The sequence below is a fragment of the Felis catus genome, chromosome A1 (assembly GCF_018350175.1).
Source record: "Felis catus isolate Fca126 chromosome A1, F.catus_Fca126_mat1.0, whole genome shotgun sequence".
NCBI lineage: Eukaryota > Metazoa > Chordata > Mammalia > Carnivora > Felidae > Felis > Felis catus.
Genome location: NC_058368.1, coordinates 170059981 through 170079043, shown reverse-complemented (window position 1 = coordinate 170079043; position 19063 = coordinate 170059981). Strand labels below are relative to the sequence as shown.

General features: G+C 35.3%; 1 protein-coding gene and 1 long non-coding RNA gene across 12 annotated transcripts in view; one reads left to right on the top strand and one right to left on the bottom strand.

The window, feature by feature from the left end:
- The window catches only part of LOC111561780, a 41226-nt gene that overhangs the window by 16641 nt on the left and 5522 nt on the right, over nt 1-19063 (bottom strand). The window contains exons 3-5 of one of the 2 annotated variants that reach the window (XR_006583607.1): nt 15709-15854; nt 14060-14162; nt 12456-12611 (exon numbers count right to left, since the gene is read on the bottom strand). This is a non-coding gene — a long non-coding RNA (uncharacterized LOC111561780). The remainder of the gene's footprint in view (nt 1-12455; nt 12612-14059; nt 14163-15708; nt 15855-19063) is intronic. The other variant, XR_006583606.1, reaches the window with a different exon arrangement.
- Nucleotides 1-19063, top strand: part of TMEM232 (transmembrane protein 232) — a 211178-nt gene that overhangs the window by 189382 nt on the left and 2733 nt on the right. For 8 of the 10 annotated variants that reach the window (XM_045034585.1, XM_023258921.2, XM_045034582.1 and 5 more), the window contains one exon: nt 17767-17860. In XM_045034585.1, the coding sequence (XP_044890520.1) occupies nt 17767-17860 (94 nt within the window). Of the gene's footprint in view, nt 1-12021; nt 12332-14121; nt 14262-17766; nt 17861-19063 lie in introns of those variants that run through there. The other 2 variants (XR_006583598.1, XR_006583600.1) reach the window with 2 other exon arrangements.

Below are 19063 nucleotides of genomic sequence, written 5' to 3'. Positions count from 1 at the left end.
AATTTCCATACTACCAAAACCAATCTAAAGATTTAATGTAATCTCTATCAAAATACCAGGAACATTTTTCACAGAACTGGTACTAAATCCTAAACTTTGTATCAAACCTCAAAAGACCCTGAATGGCCAAAGCGACCTTGAAAAGGAAGAATAAAATCCTAAAATTTGTATGACGCCACAAAAGAACCTGAATAGCCAAAGCAAACTTGAAAAGGAAGAACAAAACTGGAGGTGTCACAATCCCAGATTCAAGATATACTATGAAGCTGTAGTAATCAAAACAGTATGGTATTGGCACATAGACACAAAGATCAATGGAACAGAAAAGAGAGCACTCCTCCCGCTCAATATAATAGAAAGCCCAGAAGTAAAGCCACTATTATATGGTCAATTAATCTCTGACAAAAGAGGCAAGAATATGCACTGAGAAAAAGTTTCTTCAACAAATAGTGTTGGTAACACTGGGCCACTTTCTTTCATATACAAAATAAACTTAAAGTAGACTAAAGACTTAAATGTGCGATCTTAAGCCTTAAAAATCTTGGAAAGAGAGTACAGGCAGTAATTTCTCTGACATCAGCCATAGCAACATTTTTATAGATCTATCTCCTGAGGTAAGGGAAATAGAAACAAAAATAAACTATTGGGACTACATCAAAATGAAAAACTTTTGCATAGAAAGGAAACAATCAAAACTAAAAGGCAACCTTCTTAATGGGAGAATATATTTGCAAATGACATTGGATAGAGGGTTAGTATCCAAAATATATAAAGAACTTATAAAACTAACATCAAGAAAACAAATAATCCAGTTAAAAATGGGCAGAAAATATGAACAGACATTCCTCCAAAGAAGACATACATATGGCCAATATACACATGAAAAGATGCTCAATATCACTCATCAGGGAAATGCAGATCAAAACCACAATGATATATCACCTCACACCTGTCAGAATCAAAAACACAAGAATCAACAAGTGTCAGCATGTGGAGAAAAAAGAAACCTTGTGCACGGTTTGTGGGAATGCAAACTGGTGCAGCCACTCTGGAAGACAGTATGGAGTTTCCTCAAAAAATTAAAAATAGAACTACAATATATTCCAGTATTCCAATACTGGGTATTTACCCAAAGAATATGAAAACACTAATTCGAAAAGATACATGTACTGCTATGTTTATAGCAGCATTATTTCCAATAGCCAAGATATGGAAGGATCCCAAATGTCTATCAGTAGGTAAATAAAGAAGGAATAGTGTGTGTATGAATATTATTCAGTCATAAAAATAGAATGAAATCTTGCTATTTGCAATGATATGGATGGATCTAGATGATATAATTCTAGGTAAAGTAAGTCTGAGAAAGACAAATACCATATGATTTTATTCATGTGGAATTTAAGAAACACAGCAAACAAAGAAAAGAGAGAGACACACCAAAAAAACACTCTTAACTATAGGGAACAAACTGATGGTTACCAGAGGGGCAGTTAGTGGGGGAAATGGTGAAATAGGTCAAGGGTATTAAGAGTAGACTTACCACAATGAGCACTGAGTAATGTATAGAATTGTTTACATCTGAAATTAACATAACACTATATGTTAAGTATGCTGTTGGAATACATTTTAGAATAAATTAAAATAAAAACAATATAACAGGAAAATATACATGACAAATTTCTTCTTAGTACTCGAAAATCTAAAAATTCTTGGGAACAGTTCTTTTGTCATTTTATATTGAAGCAGTGAAATCTAAGGTTGATTTTACTTAAGTTTATTCCTCTCAATATATGTAGAATTTTGCTTTTATCCTTGTAGTTATTTTTTTTCCTGGGTCACTATTTTTGAAGTGGTATAGAAAGTCATTTAAATAAACATACTTAGGTCTGTTTCAACTCTGTAAGTTTTCTGTGGTCATACCTTTGAATACTGCTTCTATTTCAAATTTTCTGGGTTTTTAAAAAATTGATAATTCTTGGGTTATATAACATTCCATTTTAGTTATTTCTTCTCTATTTGAACTTTATATTTTCCTCTTACCCTTGGAAATCTTCCTGAATTGGTAGTCCTTAATACTGGTTTATTTTTCATAATGTCTGCTCTGTTTTCTTAAAATGCTTTCCTATGTCTTGGTCTTTTACAATGGCACTTTATCTTTTCATACCATCCTTTATCATCTCACATTTTTTCTAACTTTTCTATTCTTATGACTATCAGTTCCCATTTTACAGATATTATATCTTTGTACTTACTGAGTGGAAAGTAGCTTTCTGTAACTTCTTCCAGATTTCTACTGTAAATAATTGTTTAAAAATTTATTTTCTTCTGTATATGTGGGATGATGTACATTCTTCTTTGAGTAAGTTAGAGATTATTTTGGAAGTTTTCTTCTACTTTCCACTTAGCGAAGAGAGGTCTATATAGGACTGGTGTTTGCCAACAGAAAGGATTTACAAATTGTCCTTTGTCCCTTTCTATACACTTGCATGCTAGTGGATGCCCAAAGTTAGGTGTAGAGCTGGATAGCCTGGTTCCCAGTCTCTCTAGTAGGATTTTATATAATGTGGCTCTGCTGGAATGTGAGGAGATTTTCCATATTCCACCTGGATCTCAGATTGCTGAATAGTGCTATTATCCTCAGTCTGTTTGGAAAACAGAGGCCCTTCCTATCTCTCCAGGTTTCTGCTTACTCCCAGTAGAACTTCATTTGTGGTAAGTAACATTTCTATGATATAATTAATCTCTGACCATCAATTTTCTTCCATTTAATTTTTAAAATTAATTTTTATTTAATTAAAATACCTGCCTGGAGAAGGTAACTGTATATATAGGGGAGCAGATATGGGGAGGGGGAAAGTAACCACTTAGGTGCTGCAAAAATAGTTACCTGCATTATTGATTGGTTAAGACCTTGTAAGCAAATACTCATAGAGCAAGGACTTCCTGCTTTCATGTGAGCATTTCCCCCTCTTTCTTTCAGAAGAGTGCTGGTGGGTCCTAGTTTCCATTTTGAAATCCAATTCCTCTATTACTAAATATTGCACATAGTAAATATAGATTCTGGGTTATCTATTTTTTCGATCAATTCCCAATCAAGAACATATTATAATGGAATAAGAGTGTTATTATAGGGATACTGCAAACATAGCATAGTATATTTTTAAAGTATGAATAATTTCAAGACTTTTTTTCCTTAGCTATTATCAATAACAAATTATTTGTAATACATCTCATAATTATGGAAACATGCCAGCATGTCAACAACTTCTAGAATAAAACAGTGGCAGAATATTAATATTTAGGCATTCTAAGTTGTTTAGCTTCAAGCGTAAAATCTTATACTATTATATTTTCTATCCGGCAACAGTTGAGTCCTTCAGAGTCAGGAAAGAGGAAAAAACATCTCTCATATTTCCCCCTTCACCCACCACAAATCTGTTGTTGCTATGGCAATTAATTGCTCCTCTGGTAAGACAACTCTGCCAATCTTTCATACTCTGCCACCATTCTGTTTCAATAACTCCTGAAGTGGTCCCACTTCTTTAAGTATTTCTTGTTCAATCTACACAACTGTCAGAGTAATCATTTTGAAACACAATTCTGATCATACTATTTTACTACTTAAAAGCTTTCAAAGACTATAAGGGTGTTGTGCTGAATGAAGGCAAAATCTTCATAGAGAACAGATTCAGAGCCCCTAGTTTCCATCTCTATCACTTCCACTTTCCCCCCTTCCTTCCTCTTCTTGAGGACCAGAATGATATATTCCATAGATTGTCTGATGTCTCTGTCTGGCATATAAGAAAAAGCCTATAAATCCTGATATTTCTGGATTCTTCAAGAAAATGGCTTCACTCCTGTGCTAAGCAGCCCCCTAAAATGGCCTCCATTGATTCCTGTTTCTTGATATCCATGCCCTGGTAAAATCACTTCTGTTATAGTGATGAGAATGTGGCAAAAGGGAGAAGATGCCACTTCTAAGGTTGGGATACAAAAAAAAAAAAAAAAACTCACAAAAAAACCAGAGGCTTCTGTCCTGGAGACTCTCACTCAGTCACTCACTGACTGTGAGGGAAATTAACCACCATGTTGCCTTGAGGAGGGGCTTGAGTGTCAAGAAACTGATGTCTCTGACCAATAGCCAGTAAGGACGTGCCAATAGTCATATGAATAAGCTTGAAACTGAATTGTCCCCCAAGGAGCTTGATGCCTGCAACCTCTGCCAACACCTTGGTTTCAGCCCTGAGAGAGACCCTGAGCCAAAGGCCATGTCCAAATTCCTTACCCGGAAAAACTGTGAGATGATTAACCTCCTGCTTTAAAGATGTATGAAAATTGCTAACTGAGGAGTAATTTGTTATGCAGTAATATGTAACTAATGTAATCACACCATGATGAGAGCCATTATTCAACAAGCCCCAACAACCCACCCAGAGCTTCCCATTGCCTTTTTACTATTTTGCTTTTAAACACAAATAATTGGGAACAGGGGCATGAGGAAAACCTGGGGAATGATGGTTATGTTCATTTTCTTGAATATGATGATGTTGCCAAGGGCATATATGTATTATCAAAATGTATGAAATTATATATTTTAAGCATGCACAACGTATTGTCTGCTAATTATACCTCAATAAAACTGTTAAAATGTGAATAGAGATAATAGATTCACCAAATATTTGTAAAAAGACTCTAACATAAGAGACAGGGACCCAAATAAAATGTAAAGTCATTCAGAAAACTGAAACTGTGTAGGACAGAAGTGAAGTTCAAAAAGAAACTATAATTATCTTCTGAGAAATAAATGAAAATTTTCTCATCCATGAAAAGGGGATGCTATAAAAAAGAACAGTACAAGAAAGAATTCTTAGAAATTAAAAACATAATAGTGGAAGCTAAAAATTCAACAGAATGTTTGGATGATAAAAATGAAGAGATCTCTCAGAAAGTAAAATAAAGACACAAAGAAGAGGGAAATGGGAACAAGAAGATAAGAAATGAGAGGCACAGTTCCAGAGCTCTAACATTAGAATAAAGGGAATTCCGGGGGGAAAAAAGAACAAAGACGACTAAGGGAAGTTATTTATCAATGAAAGGCTTTTTGTTTTTTTAATTTGAAGAACTAAAGACAAATTTATACATTTAAGGGGCCCAAATAGTGCTCAAAAAATAAATTTTAAAAGACCTATTGTAAGGCACTTTGTATTATCCATTATATGTAATAAATGACCAAAAAGTGTAGCCACTAAAAACAACACACATTTACCATCTCACAGTTGCACTGAGTCAGGAATCCAGACATAATTTATCTAGGCTCACTGTTTGAAGGTCTTTTACATGCTGCAATCAAGGTGTTGGCCAAGACTCAGGTCTCATCTGAAGGCAAACCTGGGAAGACTCCACTTGGAAGATGACTCATAAATTATTAGAAGGATTTAATTCCTTGTGTGTTGTTAGACTGAGAATCTAAACATCTTATTGACTGATATCCATAGACCATTTTTGTTACTTGCCTTGGTAGGCCTCTCTAATATGGGAACTTGAATTACCAATGCATACATGCCAAGAAGGCATAAAAAGAGTTAGCTAACAAGACAGAAGTCACACCTAATTATTGAAGTGATATCTCATTACATTTATTAAATTGTATTGGTCAGAAACAAGTCATTGGGTAAGCCCATACATACTGTAGGAGAATTACACAGGGCATGAGTACTAGCAGGTGGGAATTATTAGGGTGATTTTGGAAATCTGCCTACCACACACTTCATTGTGAAAATTGAAAAACTAAGGAAAAAGTAAACTTAAAACTTCCTGTGACAGAAACCATTAGCAATCATAAAACATTTCATGTGTTTTTTTGTTTTTCCAGAAGACTTCCTTGCAGTTAGATTAGAATAGTGGTTCTCAGTCAGGGGTAATTTTGGCTCCCAGAAGACTCTGGCAACGTTCATGGACATTTTTGGTTGTCACAAGTCAGGGGTGTTAATCATTTGGAAACTTGAAATGTTGCTAAATGTCCTACAATGCACAGGATAACCCCCACAATATAGCAAAGTCTAATCTAAATGTCAATAGGTCATGTTTAGAAACCCTGGATTAGAATATATTTTTTGCTAAGTACTATGAGCCGAAATGACATGACACTTCTGTGGCCAAACAATTAAGATCTAGTATCTCTCCTCGCCAGGGGTATTCCCAGAATGACAGTGATATAGCACACCTAGAAAGCAACCAGTTCCAAATGGTGTACAAAGATATTTAAACTCAATAAGTTCAAACCTGAAGTTATCACTTGTTTTCCATGCAATCTGTATCCCTCAAGGAACTCTGATACACGTACACAGTTAATTTATATGTACCTTTATTTTCACTAACACTATAGTAACTCCTACTCATTCTTGAGATTGGTTTCAGAGGTGTTCCTAGAGCCATACCTCTGCCTGGGGGGTGATTACATTCTTCCTGCTTTGTGAAAGCATCTACATAAGTTTCTATAAGCTGCCATTAAAAATATTAACATCCTTTTTAAAATTAACATCATTTTACTGTGTCTTTCAGCCAATCAAATCATAATCCAGTTGTGATAACCACACAAATTAGTATTTAAATGAGAATGATAAAATGGCCCAGACTTTAATGGCTAAATTGATTCATAGGATTGTAGAAACACTAAAAAGTAGAGGATAAATCTGCAATTCTAGGATAGCAGAGGACCATCCCTAGCTTACGACTGCAAAATTTTGTTTCTGGAAATGCAAGAAGAATTGTTTTTGTGTGACATGTCCATTGGAAATTTTGACTTAGACTGAAAAGATATTAAAATTCAAAAAGCCTTGACTTTGAGTTCCATGGTTTCTCGGTAAGCTGTAGTCAATGTGAAAGTGACACCTGAAACTTTCCAGCAGGTGCTTTATATGGAAACCACCAGATCAATAGTCTGACTGGCAGGGAAAATTACGAATGAAACTATAGTAGCCGATGTCTAAGACAGAGCACATTGGATGGGATCTTTGAGAATGGAACAAGGCCAAGGACCCTGGAGTTTCCCTTCACTGGTGATTCTCATGCCAGGCAGAAATGGGATCATTGTCCTGCCTGAAGATGTCAGAGAGGGGAGACCACAACAATTTTTTAACTCTCACTGAGCAGACTGTATTTTTAGAATGTTTTTAAATGCAGGAACTACAAAACAGAGCAATTAAATAGGTTTCAGATATCTTAACATAAGGGATAAAGTAATGGTAATAATACTAGTTAAGTTGAGAACAACTTTTTTCTTTATTAGCCTACTTTTACTAGCCTACTTTGGATAGCTCTTGTAAATATCTGTGCTTTAAATCTTGTCCCTTATAGGAAGCTGTAATCTTGAGGTCCTGTGATTTGGACAATCTAATTATGGTGAAGGAAAATAAAAATGTTTAGATATGATATATTACTTGAACCAATTACCCTTCCTAAATAGAAAATCAACATTATTAATTTGAGATAAAAATCTTCCACTTATGTGCCCAGAAAGTAATTAATTTTTAACCCCCTTTTAAAAAGATGTATGAAAGATTAAATTTGAATAGTGTTCTGAGTGTGAAAGTTATGGTTAAATATATCTCTAAGGACTTGAAACTTTTAGTTTCCTGAATGTTCCATGGTTCCTAAGGCCACTGAATTGAAATGGAATTGGGAAAGATGCTACTGAAGTATTAATGGACAGTTCTACTTAAGATCTAATTTTGTATGTAATCAAAGTTGTTATTAGCTTAAAATGGACTATTATATCAATAGGATGTTTTATACAATCCTCATGGTAACCACAAAGCAAAAACTTATAGTAGATACACAAAAGGTAAAGAGAAGTGAATCAAAGCATATCAGTATGGAAAAAAACATCACTTCACAAAGGAAGAGAGCAAAAGTGGAAGAAACAAAGGAACTATAAAACAGACCAAAACAACAATAATATGGCATTAATTCATCCTAACCCATCAATAATTACTTTAAATATAAATATACTAAATTTTCGAACGAAAGCTATAGAGTGAATGAATGGATTAAAAAACAAAACAAAACAAGATACTGCCTACATTAGGCTCACTTCAATTCTAAAGACAGGCACAGACTCAAAATAAAGAGATGTAAAAGATATTCCATGCAAACAAAATTTTAAAAAGGTAGCTATCTTATATTGGACAAAATAGACTTTAAGTCAAAAACTGTAACAGGAGAAAGAAGGTCATAACATAATGAAAAAGGGGTCAATTCATCAAGAGGATATAACAATTGTAAATATGTATGTACCCAACTTTGAGGCAACAAAATATATCTGAAGGGAGAAATAGGCAACAATACAATAATAGGAGACTTTAATTTTCCCTTTTCAACAATGTATGGAATTTTCGGACAGAAAAATAAAAAGAAAACATTGGACTTAAATTATACTTTAGACCAAATGGACCTAACAGAAATTTACATAACATTCCACCTAACAGCATCATATTCTTCTCAAGTGCACATGGAACATTGTCCAGGAGAGATCACGTTAGGCCACAAAACATGTATTTAGCAAACTGAAGAGGACTGGAATCATACCAAATAGTTTTTCCAACTACAGTGTTCTAAAACTATAAAAATCAATAACAGGAGAATAACTGGAAATTCACAAATATGTGAAAATTAAATAACATTCTCCTGAACAACCAATGGATCACAGAAGAAACCAAATGTGAAATCAAAAAAATATCTTGAAACAAATGAAAATGGAAATACAACATAGCAAAACTTATGGGATGCAGCAAAAGCAGTTCTGAGGGAAGTTTATAGTGATAAATACTTACCTTAAGAGAAAAAGAAAGATCTCAAACAACCTAACTTAATACCTCAAGGAACTAAATGATGAACAAAATAAGCTTAAGGTAGCAGAAGTAAAGACCTAAAAGATCAAAGAAATAAAGGAAATAGTAGAGACCAAAAAATGCTAGAAAAGATTAATGAAACTAAGAGCTGTTTTTCTGAAAAAATAATCAAAATTTACAAGCCTTCATCTAGACCCACCCCCCAAAGAGAGGAGACTCAAATAAATAATAAAAAGTTATGGCATTGCAACAGATACCACAAAAATATAAAGGATTATAAAAGACTACTACGAACAATGATATTCCAGCAAATTGGATAAACTAGAAAAAATGGATAAATTCCTAGAACCATAAAACCTACCAAGAATTAATCATGAAGAGATAGAAAATCTGAACAGACAATAGCAAGTTGATTAAATCAGCAGTCAAAAAACAAAACAAAACAAAAAACCTCTCAACAAAGAAAATCCCAGACCAAATGATTTCACTGGTTTGGTTAATTCTACCAAACATTTAAAGAAGAATTAACATTAGTCCTTTTAAAACTCTTATAAAAAAAACTAAAGATGAGAGAACACTCTCAAACTCACTTTATGATGCCAGCAGTACCGTGATAACAAAGTCTGATAAGGATACTACAAGAAAAGAAAAGTACAGGTCATTTATCCTAATGAATATAGATGCAAAAATTCTCAACAACAGACCAGCAAACCAAATTCAACAGCACATTAAAAAGACCATACATCATGATCAAGCAAGATTTATCCCTGGATGCAGGAATGTTTCAACATGTGTAAATCAATAAGTGTGATATAACACATTAATAGAATAAAAGATAAAAATCATATGATCATCTCAATAGATGCAGAAAAGCATTTGACAAATTTCCCATTTTTACTTCATGATAAAAATCCTCAATCAATTGGGTATAGGAGGAACATACCTCACAACATAATAAAGCCTATAAATAACAAGCACACAGCTAACATTGTACTCAATGGTGAACGCATACTACTAGAAGTCCTAGACAGAGCTGTGAAGCAAGAAAAAGAAATTAAAGACATCCCAAGTCAGAAAGGAAGTACTTAAACGGTCTCTGTTTTGCAGATGACATAATTTTATATGCAGGAAAACAAAAAGGATCCATGAAAAACTATTAGACTAATAAATGAATTCAGTAAAGTTGCAGGATACAAAATCAACATACTAAATCAGTTGCTTTTCTGTACACTGACAATGAACTATCTAAAAATAACCTCTTTTACAAAGCATCAAAAACAATAAAATACTTAGGAATAAATTTAATCAAAGAGGTGAAAGTTCTGTACACTGACAACTTTAAGGCATTGATGAAAAAAACTGAAGAAAATACAAGTCAATAGGAAGATACTCCACGCTTATATATTGGAAGATTTTAACACTGTTAAAATGTGCATACTATCCAAAGCAATATATAGATTCAGTGTAATCCCTATCAAAATGTCAATGGAGTTTTTCACAGAAGTAGAAGAAAAACAAATCCTAAAATTTGTATGAAATTACAAAGGACTTCCATTAGGCAAAGCAATCCTGAGAGAAAAGTTAGAGGCATTACACTTCTCAATTTCAAACTATAGTACAAAGTTATAGTTATCAAAAACGGTATGGTGCTGGCATAAAATCAGAAACATAGACCAATGGAACAGAATGAAAAGCCCGGAAACAAACCCGTGCATATACAGTGAACTATTACTTGATAAGGCAGCCAAGAAAATTCAATGGGAAACAGTTTCTTCGGTAACGAGTGGTGGGAAACTTGGGTATTCATATACAAAAGAATCTATTCATATCCCCCTCCTATACCACTCACAGAATTAATTTGAAACGGATTAAAGACTTAAATATAAGAACTGGAACTGTTAAACTCCTAGAAGAGAACATAAGAAAAAATAACCTCGACATTGGTCTTGGCAACAATTTTTTGGATCTGACCTGAAAAGCAAAGGGAACAAAAGTGAAAATAAGCAAGTGGAACTATATCAAATTAAAAAGCTTCTGCCCAGAAAAAGAAAAAATCAAACCATGAAATGGTAACCTATAGAATGGGAGGAAATATCTCCAGAACATCTATGTAGAAAAGAATTTAATATATAAAATAAATAAGGAACTTCTACAACTCAGTAGCAAAACACCCCAAAAAATCCACTAATAAAGTGGGCAAAAGACCTGAACAGACATTTTTCCAAAGAAGACAAATGGCCAACAAGTACAAAAAAAAAAAAAAAAAAAAAAAAGGTGCTTATTATCACTAATCAAATCAAAACCACAATGGGATATTACCTTATACTTGTTAGGATGTTATCAAAAAGATAAAAGATAACAAGTGTTGACAAGAATGTGGAGAAAAGGGAATCCTTGCACACTCTTGATGGGAATGTACAATGGGTACAGCTGTTACGGAAAATAGTATGGAGGTCCTCAAAATTTAAAATAGAACTGCAGTGTGATCCAGCAATTCCACTTCTGGGTATATATCCAAAGGAAACAAAATCACTATCTCAAAAAGATATCTGTGCCCCCATATTCATTGCAGCATTGTTTACAACAGCCAAGACATGGAAACAACCTAAGTATGCACTGACAGATAAATAGATAAAGGAATGTGATATATATGCATGATGGAATATTATCTAGCCATACAAGGAGAAGAAAATTCTGCCCTTTGTGATGGCATGGACTGACCTTGAGGGCATTATGTAAGTGAAATATGAAATAAGCCCAACAGAAAAAAGCAAATACTGTATCATCTCACTTACATGTGGACTCTAAAAAAGCAGAACTCATAGAAACAGAGTAGACTGGTATTTGCCAGGGGTTGGAGGAAGGGGGAAATGGGGAGACCTTTATCCAAGGGTACAAACTTGTAGTTATAAGAGGACTAAGTTCTGAAGATCTAATATATAGCATGGCAACATTGTTAACGTAGTTAGCAATACTGTGTTATAGACTTGAATAGTGCTAAGAGAGTAGATCTTAAATGTTCTCATCACATACCAGAGTGCTAGTTATGTGAAATGACAGAGGTGCTACCTAATTTTGTGGTAGTCATTTTGTAATATATACCTGTATTAAATCATCATGTTGTATATCTTAAATTGACACAGTGTTATATATCAATTATATCTCAATAAAGCTGAAATAAAAAGAAGAAACTGCAGTAGAACTGAGGAAGTCTTTGAAGAAATAAGTTGGTTAAGGAGAGTATTCTAGTAGCCAAATAATGAAAATTTAAGCTTCCCAAAAGGGAAAAAGAAGTATACAATTGATTGGAAAAAGTTTGGAATCAGTGAAAAGTGATACATCCACAATGTTTTTGAGGATCATAAATCTATGATGAACATCAAAAAGGAAAATAAAGCATACAAGAAAAAATGCCAGCCAATGAGTCTGGGTGCCCAGTTTCTCTCCAATCAACCAATCAATCAATCAGTGTGTGATAAAGGGTAAGTCATTGAATTGCTAAACAAGGAGGTAGTTCTGTGGGTTGTTTAAAAATACAGTTTCTTTCCCTCATTGGGTAATTCCAAAGGTTATTTTAGTCTGCTTGAGATAAAAGCAACCTTTTACCTGCTAAGTTGATGCTTCCACCCTGAATCATAGGTCAGAGTGTGAAATGCAGGATTACAGAAGCCTGAGACATGGGCATGCCACATGTTTCTGGGGAATACCTCCTGTATGATGGGATGTTCACTCCATACTTGTATATCAGAAAATCTCGGGAACCTGAAAAACCACAATTCTGTTTAAAAAACTGTGTTATCCCTTATTTTTTGTTTTTGTCTATTTTGGCAAATATCGCTGAACATTTCCCATCTTTGACATATTAAAAAAACTGAACATGTCCTAAATGTGTCTTTTACTCAGTCCATAAACATCCTAGTGGGACAACCATGCATAATTCATTCACTCTTACCTCCTACCTGTGTACTCCACAAAACCCTACTTTACTATTTTATAGAAGTTTTTTTTTTTTCAGTGTACTGTAGATTTCTGTTTACATGTCTGCAACCCATCTGAACTTTGAATTTCTAGAGCATGGTATGCAAGTTTAAAAAAAAAATGTTTTTTCTTCCAGTCCTTACAATAACTTGCCTCTCACAATAAATGTGGAACATATAAATGAATGAGTGAACAAATGAGTCACCTACTGTTCCCTTAAGTGTATTCTAGGTTCCATCCTTCTGAGTCCAAGTACTTCTCATATGAGTCCTTTGTTTCCTTCATCCCTGTCTGTACTTCTGCTTTGTTACTTGTAGTGGGTCGAATTGTGTCCTCCAAAAGATATGTCCAAGTTTTAAGACTCCATACTTGTCAATGTGACTTTATTTGGGTAACTAAGATAAAGATCCCTTACTAAAGATAAAGATGAGGTCATCTTGAATTAGGATGTGTCAAAAATTGCACTGGAAGTTAAACAAACAAGGCTTTATTCAAGTCTTGCAGTATAGAAGAGAGATTGAATTAGACTCCCTTGAAACAAAAGACAGGAGGATTTTTAGTGCTGAAGTGAGGTAGTGGAAAAGTACTGGAGGATGTTAGAGGAGCGGGGGTGGGGGGGTGGGGGGGCAATATGATGAGGTCATCTGTGCTTGCTAATTGTCAATTTCTAGGTTAAGTTCCTACCCTACCACAGATACTGGAGGACAGGGGCACTATCTTTCTTGATTGATTGTATTTTAAAGGGATGGTCAGGGACCCAGGGTCAGTAAGAAGCCTTGTCTAAGCTTTAGTCAAGCTGAGGGGAAAGTTAAGGCTGTCTTGGTCATGTGGGCCTTATATCCGGTGACAATGTCCTTGCGTTCTTATGAATGAGAGATGGAAAATAGAAGACATTCAGAAACACAGAGGTCACATGAAGATGGAGAAAATGGGAGTGTTGTGTCTATAAACCAAGGAATGCTAAGGATTTCTCACAGCCATTGGAGGCTAAGAGTGGCATGCAATATGTTTTCCCCAGAGCCTCCAGAGGAACCCACCTTGCCAACACGATTAAGATCTTTTGGACTCAAGGACTGGGAGAGAATGGATTTCTGTTTTGTTAAGCCGATCAATTTGTGGTAATTTGTTATGGCAGACCTAGGATTGTCATACAAGAAATTTATGGAAAGGTTTCTCTCCAATTCCCATTTAACTCCAAAAAGTCAAAATTGTACATCTCATTCATGACGTACCTTAAATGTTTTGTTCCTGCATCCCTTTTTTTCTTTTCTTTTTTTCCTCTTTTTGGTACCAGCCAAAAGCCATGGCTTCCTCCTCTGAATTCTTTTGATAATGCTGATGATAAGGATAAAAAAGCTGGAACTTGTTTAGTATTTGCTCCATCAAACATGCTTTATGTCTTATCCTTCTTAATCCTCATAAAGATATAACAAGGTAGGTACCATTATCTTTTTATATTAAAAATGAAGACACTGAGGAACATAAGGATTAAATAGTACTAAGTAGCAGAATGAAAATTTGCTTTGAGATCTGACTGCAGAGCCCTGTGCTTAACCATTTTACTGTATTTTTCAGTTTATATAATTGAATGTTTATCTTTCTTATGTCTCATGTTGTCTCCTATTATAGTTATCTACTCATTTTTCTTTTTTAGTATAAACTATTCAGCTGAGATAACTAAAAATCACAGATGCCCAAGCATATCCATTTAATCTTCCTATTTTAAAGGTTTTCTAATATTATTTATATTGTGATGCATTTCTTTCAACTTTTTTTTTAATTTTTTTTTTAACATTTATTTATTTTTTGAGACAGAGAGAGACAGAGCATGAATGGGGGAGGGGCAGAGAGAGAAGGAGACACAGAATCGGAAGCAGGCTCCAGGCTCTGAGCCATCAGCCCAGAGCCTGACGCGGGGCTCGAACTCACAGACCGCGAGATCGTGACCTGGCTGAAGTCGGACGCTTAACCAACTGCGCCACCCAGGCGCCCCTCTTTCAACTTTTATGATTCAAGAAGTAATTGAGGAAACTTGCTTGAATACTTTTAACCTTTAAATAATTTTTTTATGTTTAATTTTATAACAATTTTTTTTTAATGTTTTATTTATTTTTGAGACAGAGAGAGACAGAGCATGAGCAGCGGAGGGTCAGAGAGAGAGGGAGACACAGAATCGGAAACAGGCTCCAGGCTCTGAGCTGTCAGCACAGAGCCCGACGTGGGGCTTGAACTCACGAACTGTGAGATCATGACCTGAGCTGAAGTCGGACGCTTAACCGACTGCGCCACCCAGGCGCCCCTCTTTCAACTTTTATGATTCAAGAAGTAATTGAGGAAACTTGCTTGAATACTTTTAACCTTTAAATAATTTTTTTATGTTTAATTTTAAGAGAGAGAGAGAGAGAGAGAGAGAGACAGAGTGTGAGCAGGGGAGGGGCAGAGAGAGAGGGAGACACAGAATCTGAAGCAGGCTCCAGGCTCTGAGCTTTCAGCACAGAGCCCGATGCAGGGCTTGAACTCATGAACCACGAGATCATGACCTGAGTTGAAGTCAGACACTTAACTGACTGAGCCACCCAGGCACCCCAACCTTTAAATAATTTAAAAGTTCTGTCTTATTTATCTTTTCACAGCATTTAGCACAATTCTCTGAATATCAGAAATGCCCAAATTTTACTGAACGAATACAGTTAACCCAAGGATCTGCCCCTATATGTCCCCAAATTCCTCAGCATTCTAGGATCATATTTTCCTTTAATATTTTAGTAGAATGGCTCAAGCCCCTATTGGACATGTGGTGGGAAGCCCATTGCTCTTCTGCCCCATAATACTTCTGAGTCTTGCAAGTTGGGGGAGGAGTCCATATATGTTCTCTGCTCACCTACCACTTGAGTTGTTTTCCTTTGAACTCCTGCTATCAGTTTCATTCTGTGGCTTGTCTCTTGGGATTGCAATCCTCTTGCTGTCCTGGGTACTGTTCCACTGACGTAAGAGTGCTATCTGGGAGACGCTTATTGATGGCTTGGACTGTAAAGGGGATTAAAGCATTATCCCAGCTTTAATTTATTCATTCAAGAATTCACCAAACATACTAGCATTCATTGAGTGTCTGGTGGCACTGTGGTGGGCACTGGGGAGACCAATAATAAACAAATGAAGTCCTCACATTCATGTTGCCCATACTCAGGAAAACAAAACTCAGTCAGGCACACGAATGTAAAATTACAATGGAGGTAAGTATGATGAAGGAAAGGCCCCTGATGGACTGAGGGCTATGGTAGTGGGCTTGCACAGAGAGTGGAAGGGTAAGTGTACGTTAGCCAGCCCTGTGGCAGAGAGCAGCAGGGGAGAAAGGCACTGGAGAAAGGGTGACAGCACATGGAAACCATAGTAGGGTGGGGCAGGATACACTGCAGCAACTACAAAAAAGTCCATGTGCTAGAAATGTACAGATGCAGGCCAAGAAGAGAAGTGAGTCTGGAAAAAACATGCAAAGCCACTTTGCCAAGTGCAAAGTCTACTTCAGGCTTTCTTGACAATAAATGTGATCTAAATCCTAAAGTTAAGTGGGAGTTCTTAAACAGTTTGAAGTAGGGAATTGACATGATTCCCTTTGTATTTTGAAAAAAGTTCTGGCTACTGTATACAGATGAGACTAAAAAGGGTGAGGCGTGGTGGATGTAGGGATTTGAAAAAGGAAGTGTTGGTCCAGGTGAAAGACGATGGTTCAGACCAAGGAAATGATGGTGGAAATGTAGATAAATGGAAAGATTTCAGAAGCATTTAGTGCCGCATAAAGCAAGAGGACCTAGTGATATGAGGGAAACATAGGATGTCAAATGTACAAAGCTCACTAAAATTTGCTGGATAGACAGAAAATTGCAAAAATTACACTAGACATTGCTGTCTTAAAAAGTGATCAGACTTTTCTGAATATGGAAAATTTTCATGGGCTATGTCTCTCCTTAGCTTCTTGCCTAAGAGCTTTTCCTTAAACCCACTTTCTATCCTCTAAAACCATATTCTCTACAACCATTTTGTTGCTTTACGTATTTCTGGATTCACAACCATTTCTTCATAATAATTGTAACATAATGCAACTATTATGTGGACAATTTAACACTAAGTCTCCACTAGTTTAGAGCCTAGGTTTACACTGCCAACACTTCTATTGAACTGTTTGTAAACTGTTTGCCATAGTTTCACCCTTAGTACTACAAAGACCTTGGAGAAGTACTGAAATCACAGCATTTTTTGCTTTTTTTTTTTTTTTTTTAGTATATCTTAGATCAAATTCTTAGGCTTAAACTTTCACCAGACCTTCCAGGGTCATGGGGTTATGTATAGCTATGGGAACTTTAATCTCCCCATTGGACAAAATTTATTTCATGCTTCCTTAAACCCTTCATTTCCTATCATCTCCTGTGCTACTGACTATACCTCCTAGGAGAAGATAACTTTTTTTAAAAATTTATTTTGGGGGTGGGGAGAGAGAGAGAGAGAGAGAGAGAGAGAGAGAGAGAGAGAGAGAGAGAGAGAGAGAATGCAAGCATGAGCTGGGAAGGGGCAGAGAGAGAGGGAAAGAGAGAATCCCAAGCAGGCTCCACACTGTGTGGGGTTTGAACTCATGAACTATGAAATTGTGACCTTAGCCAAAGCCAAAAGTATGAATGAGTACCTAAGCATCCCAAAGATTACCTTTTTATTATTTTCTAGTTCTGATACTATATATCATTCCCTACCTTCTAAAATGTCAGTTTAGGTAACCCAACATTATTTATAGAAACTAAAAGCTATAGATAGTAGTCTGCAAAGAATAAGTACTTGATGTTAACAATGTAGAGTCAAAATGCTGTGTAATGAATTATGACTTGAAAATCCATATATTCCTGAAAGGAGAACTATCTATACCTAATATTGTTCTTGTGCTCTTTTGAAGGGAACATCCTTCTTTATCAGAACTTCCCATGTTTTCTTATCCGGATTTCTTCACCAGAGCTGATGAAGAATTGGCAAGAATCATTGACCATCATGTAAGATTGACTTCCTTAAACTAGCAGCAAAACCTTTCTTCTTTAAATGCACTTTGAATTAGAAAGTGCAGTTCTGAGACTAAAACATTAACACATCAAACTTAGAAATGAAGCCATGATTAGGCATTGCCAAACTTAATTATATCTTACTGTGCTGTATATATACTTCAGTGCCTTTATTGGGTTACAGAAAATTTGGCTTTCTGTCATTTGTAAAATACTAGCCTTATCATGCTTCCTGAATTTAGTACTGATTTCTTGTGACAAGGATCTGGTATTGAACACTGAACACTGATTTCTTTTATAACGTGGTTTTAGTAATGGAACAAAAATCTTTTGGCTCAATTTTTGGTGATCATTCTTTACCCCTGAAATATTAGACTTTAATCACTTTGTTCTTGGTATGAGTTAAACAGTGGCAATTCAAGGCCATTCACTTAAGACACCTTAATCCACTCAGCTATATTTAGTTCATGATTTATGAAATAATTTTGTAACTTTTTAAGAGTAGAGTTGGAGTAGAAGAGAAAATACTTATTTTCTCTTTTTCTTTGAATACAGTATGGACTCAATAGCATATAGAATATGTTTAATTAATTGTATCATCCTTTTATTCACTAATGAAGTTTCTGTGAAACCAATATATTATATATACAGAACATTATACAAATTTTGTAACGGTTTATAAATTGCAGCATCTGTATTTCACTATTCACTTCAACTAAATGATCTAGGATAGATGATAAGAGATAGCAAATAGCCAATGTGTATGTACACATATATGTAGTGTAGTTTTAATAACAGAACAAAAACCTTTTGACTGAATTTTCAGTGACAGTTTTTTAGCCTTGAAAGATTGATAAGACTTGAATAATTTTGTAATTAAACACATCTGCCTAGGGCTAGTTCAAGAGACAGAGGACATCCTTTTGAATGGTAGAGAGGAGGCAGGTAGTAGCGCCTAAAAACCTTCATCTTTTTCCCTTTCCAAGGATGTAAGCATTATCGAAGTAATTGCTGCCACGGATCTGTTTATAGTGTATTCGCGGAAGTGTAAAGGAATTCTTTCTCAAAATATGTTTGACAGTTAATAGAACCCAAATTGTTTGATAGGTGGCTAGCCTAATCCAATAGTCTGCAGTATTGATTGGAGAAGGTTATGGAAGTTTCTCCTGGTAGCACATTTCAAAAAATATTCATGTA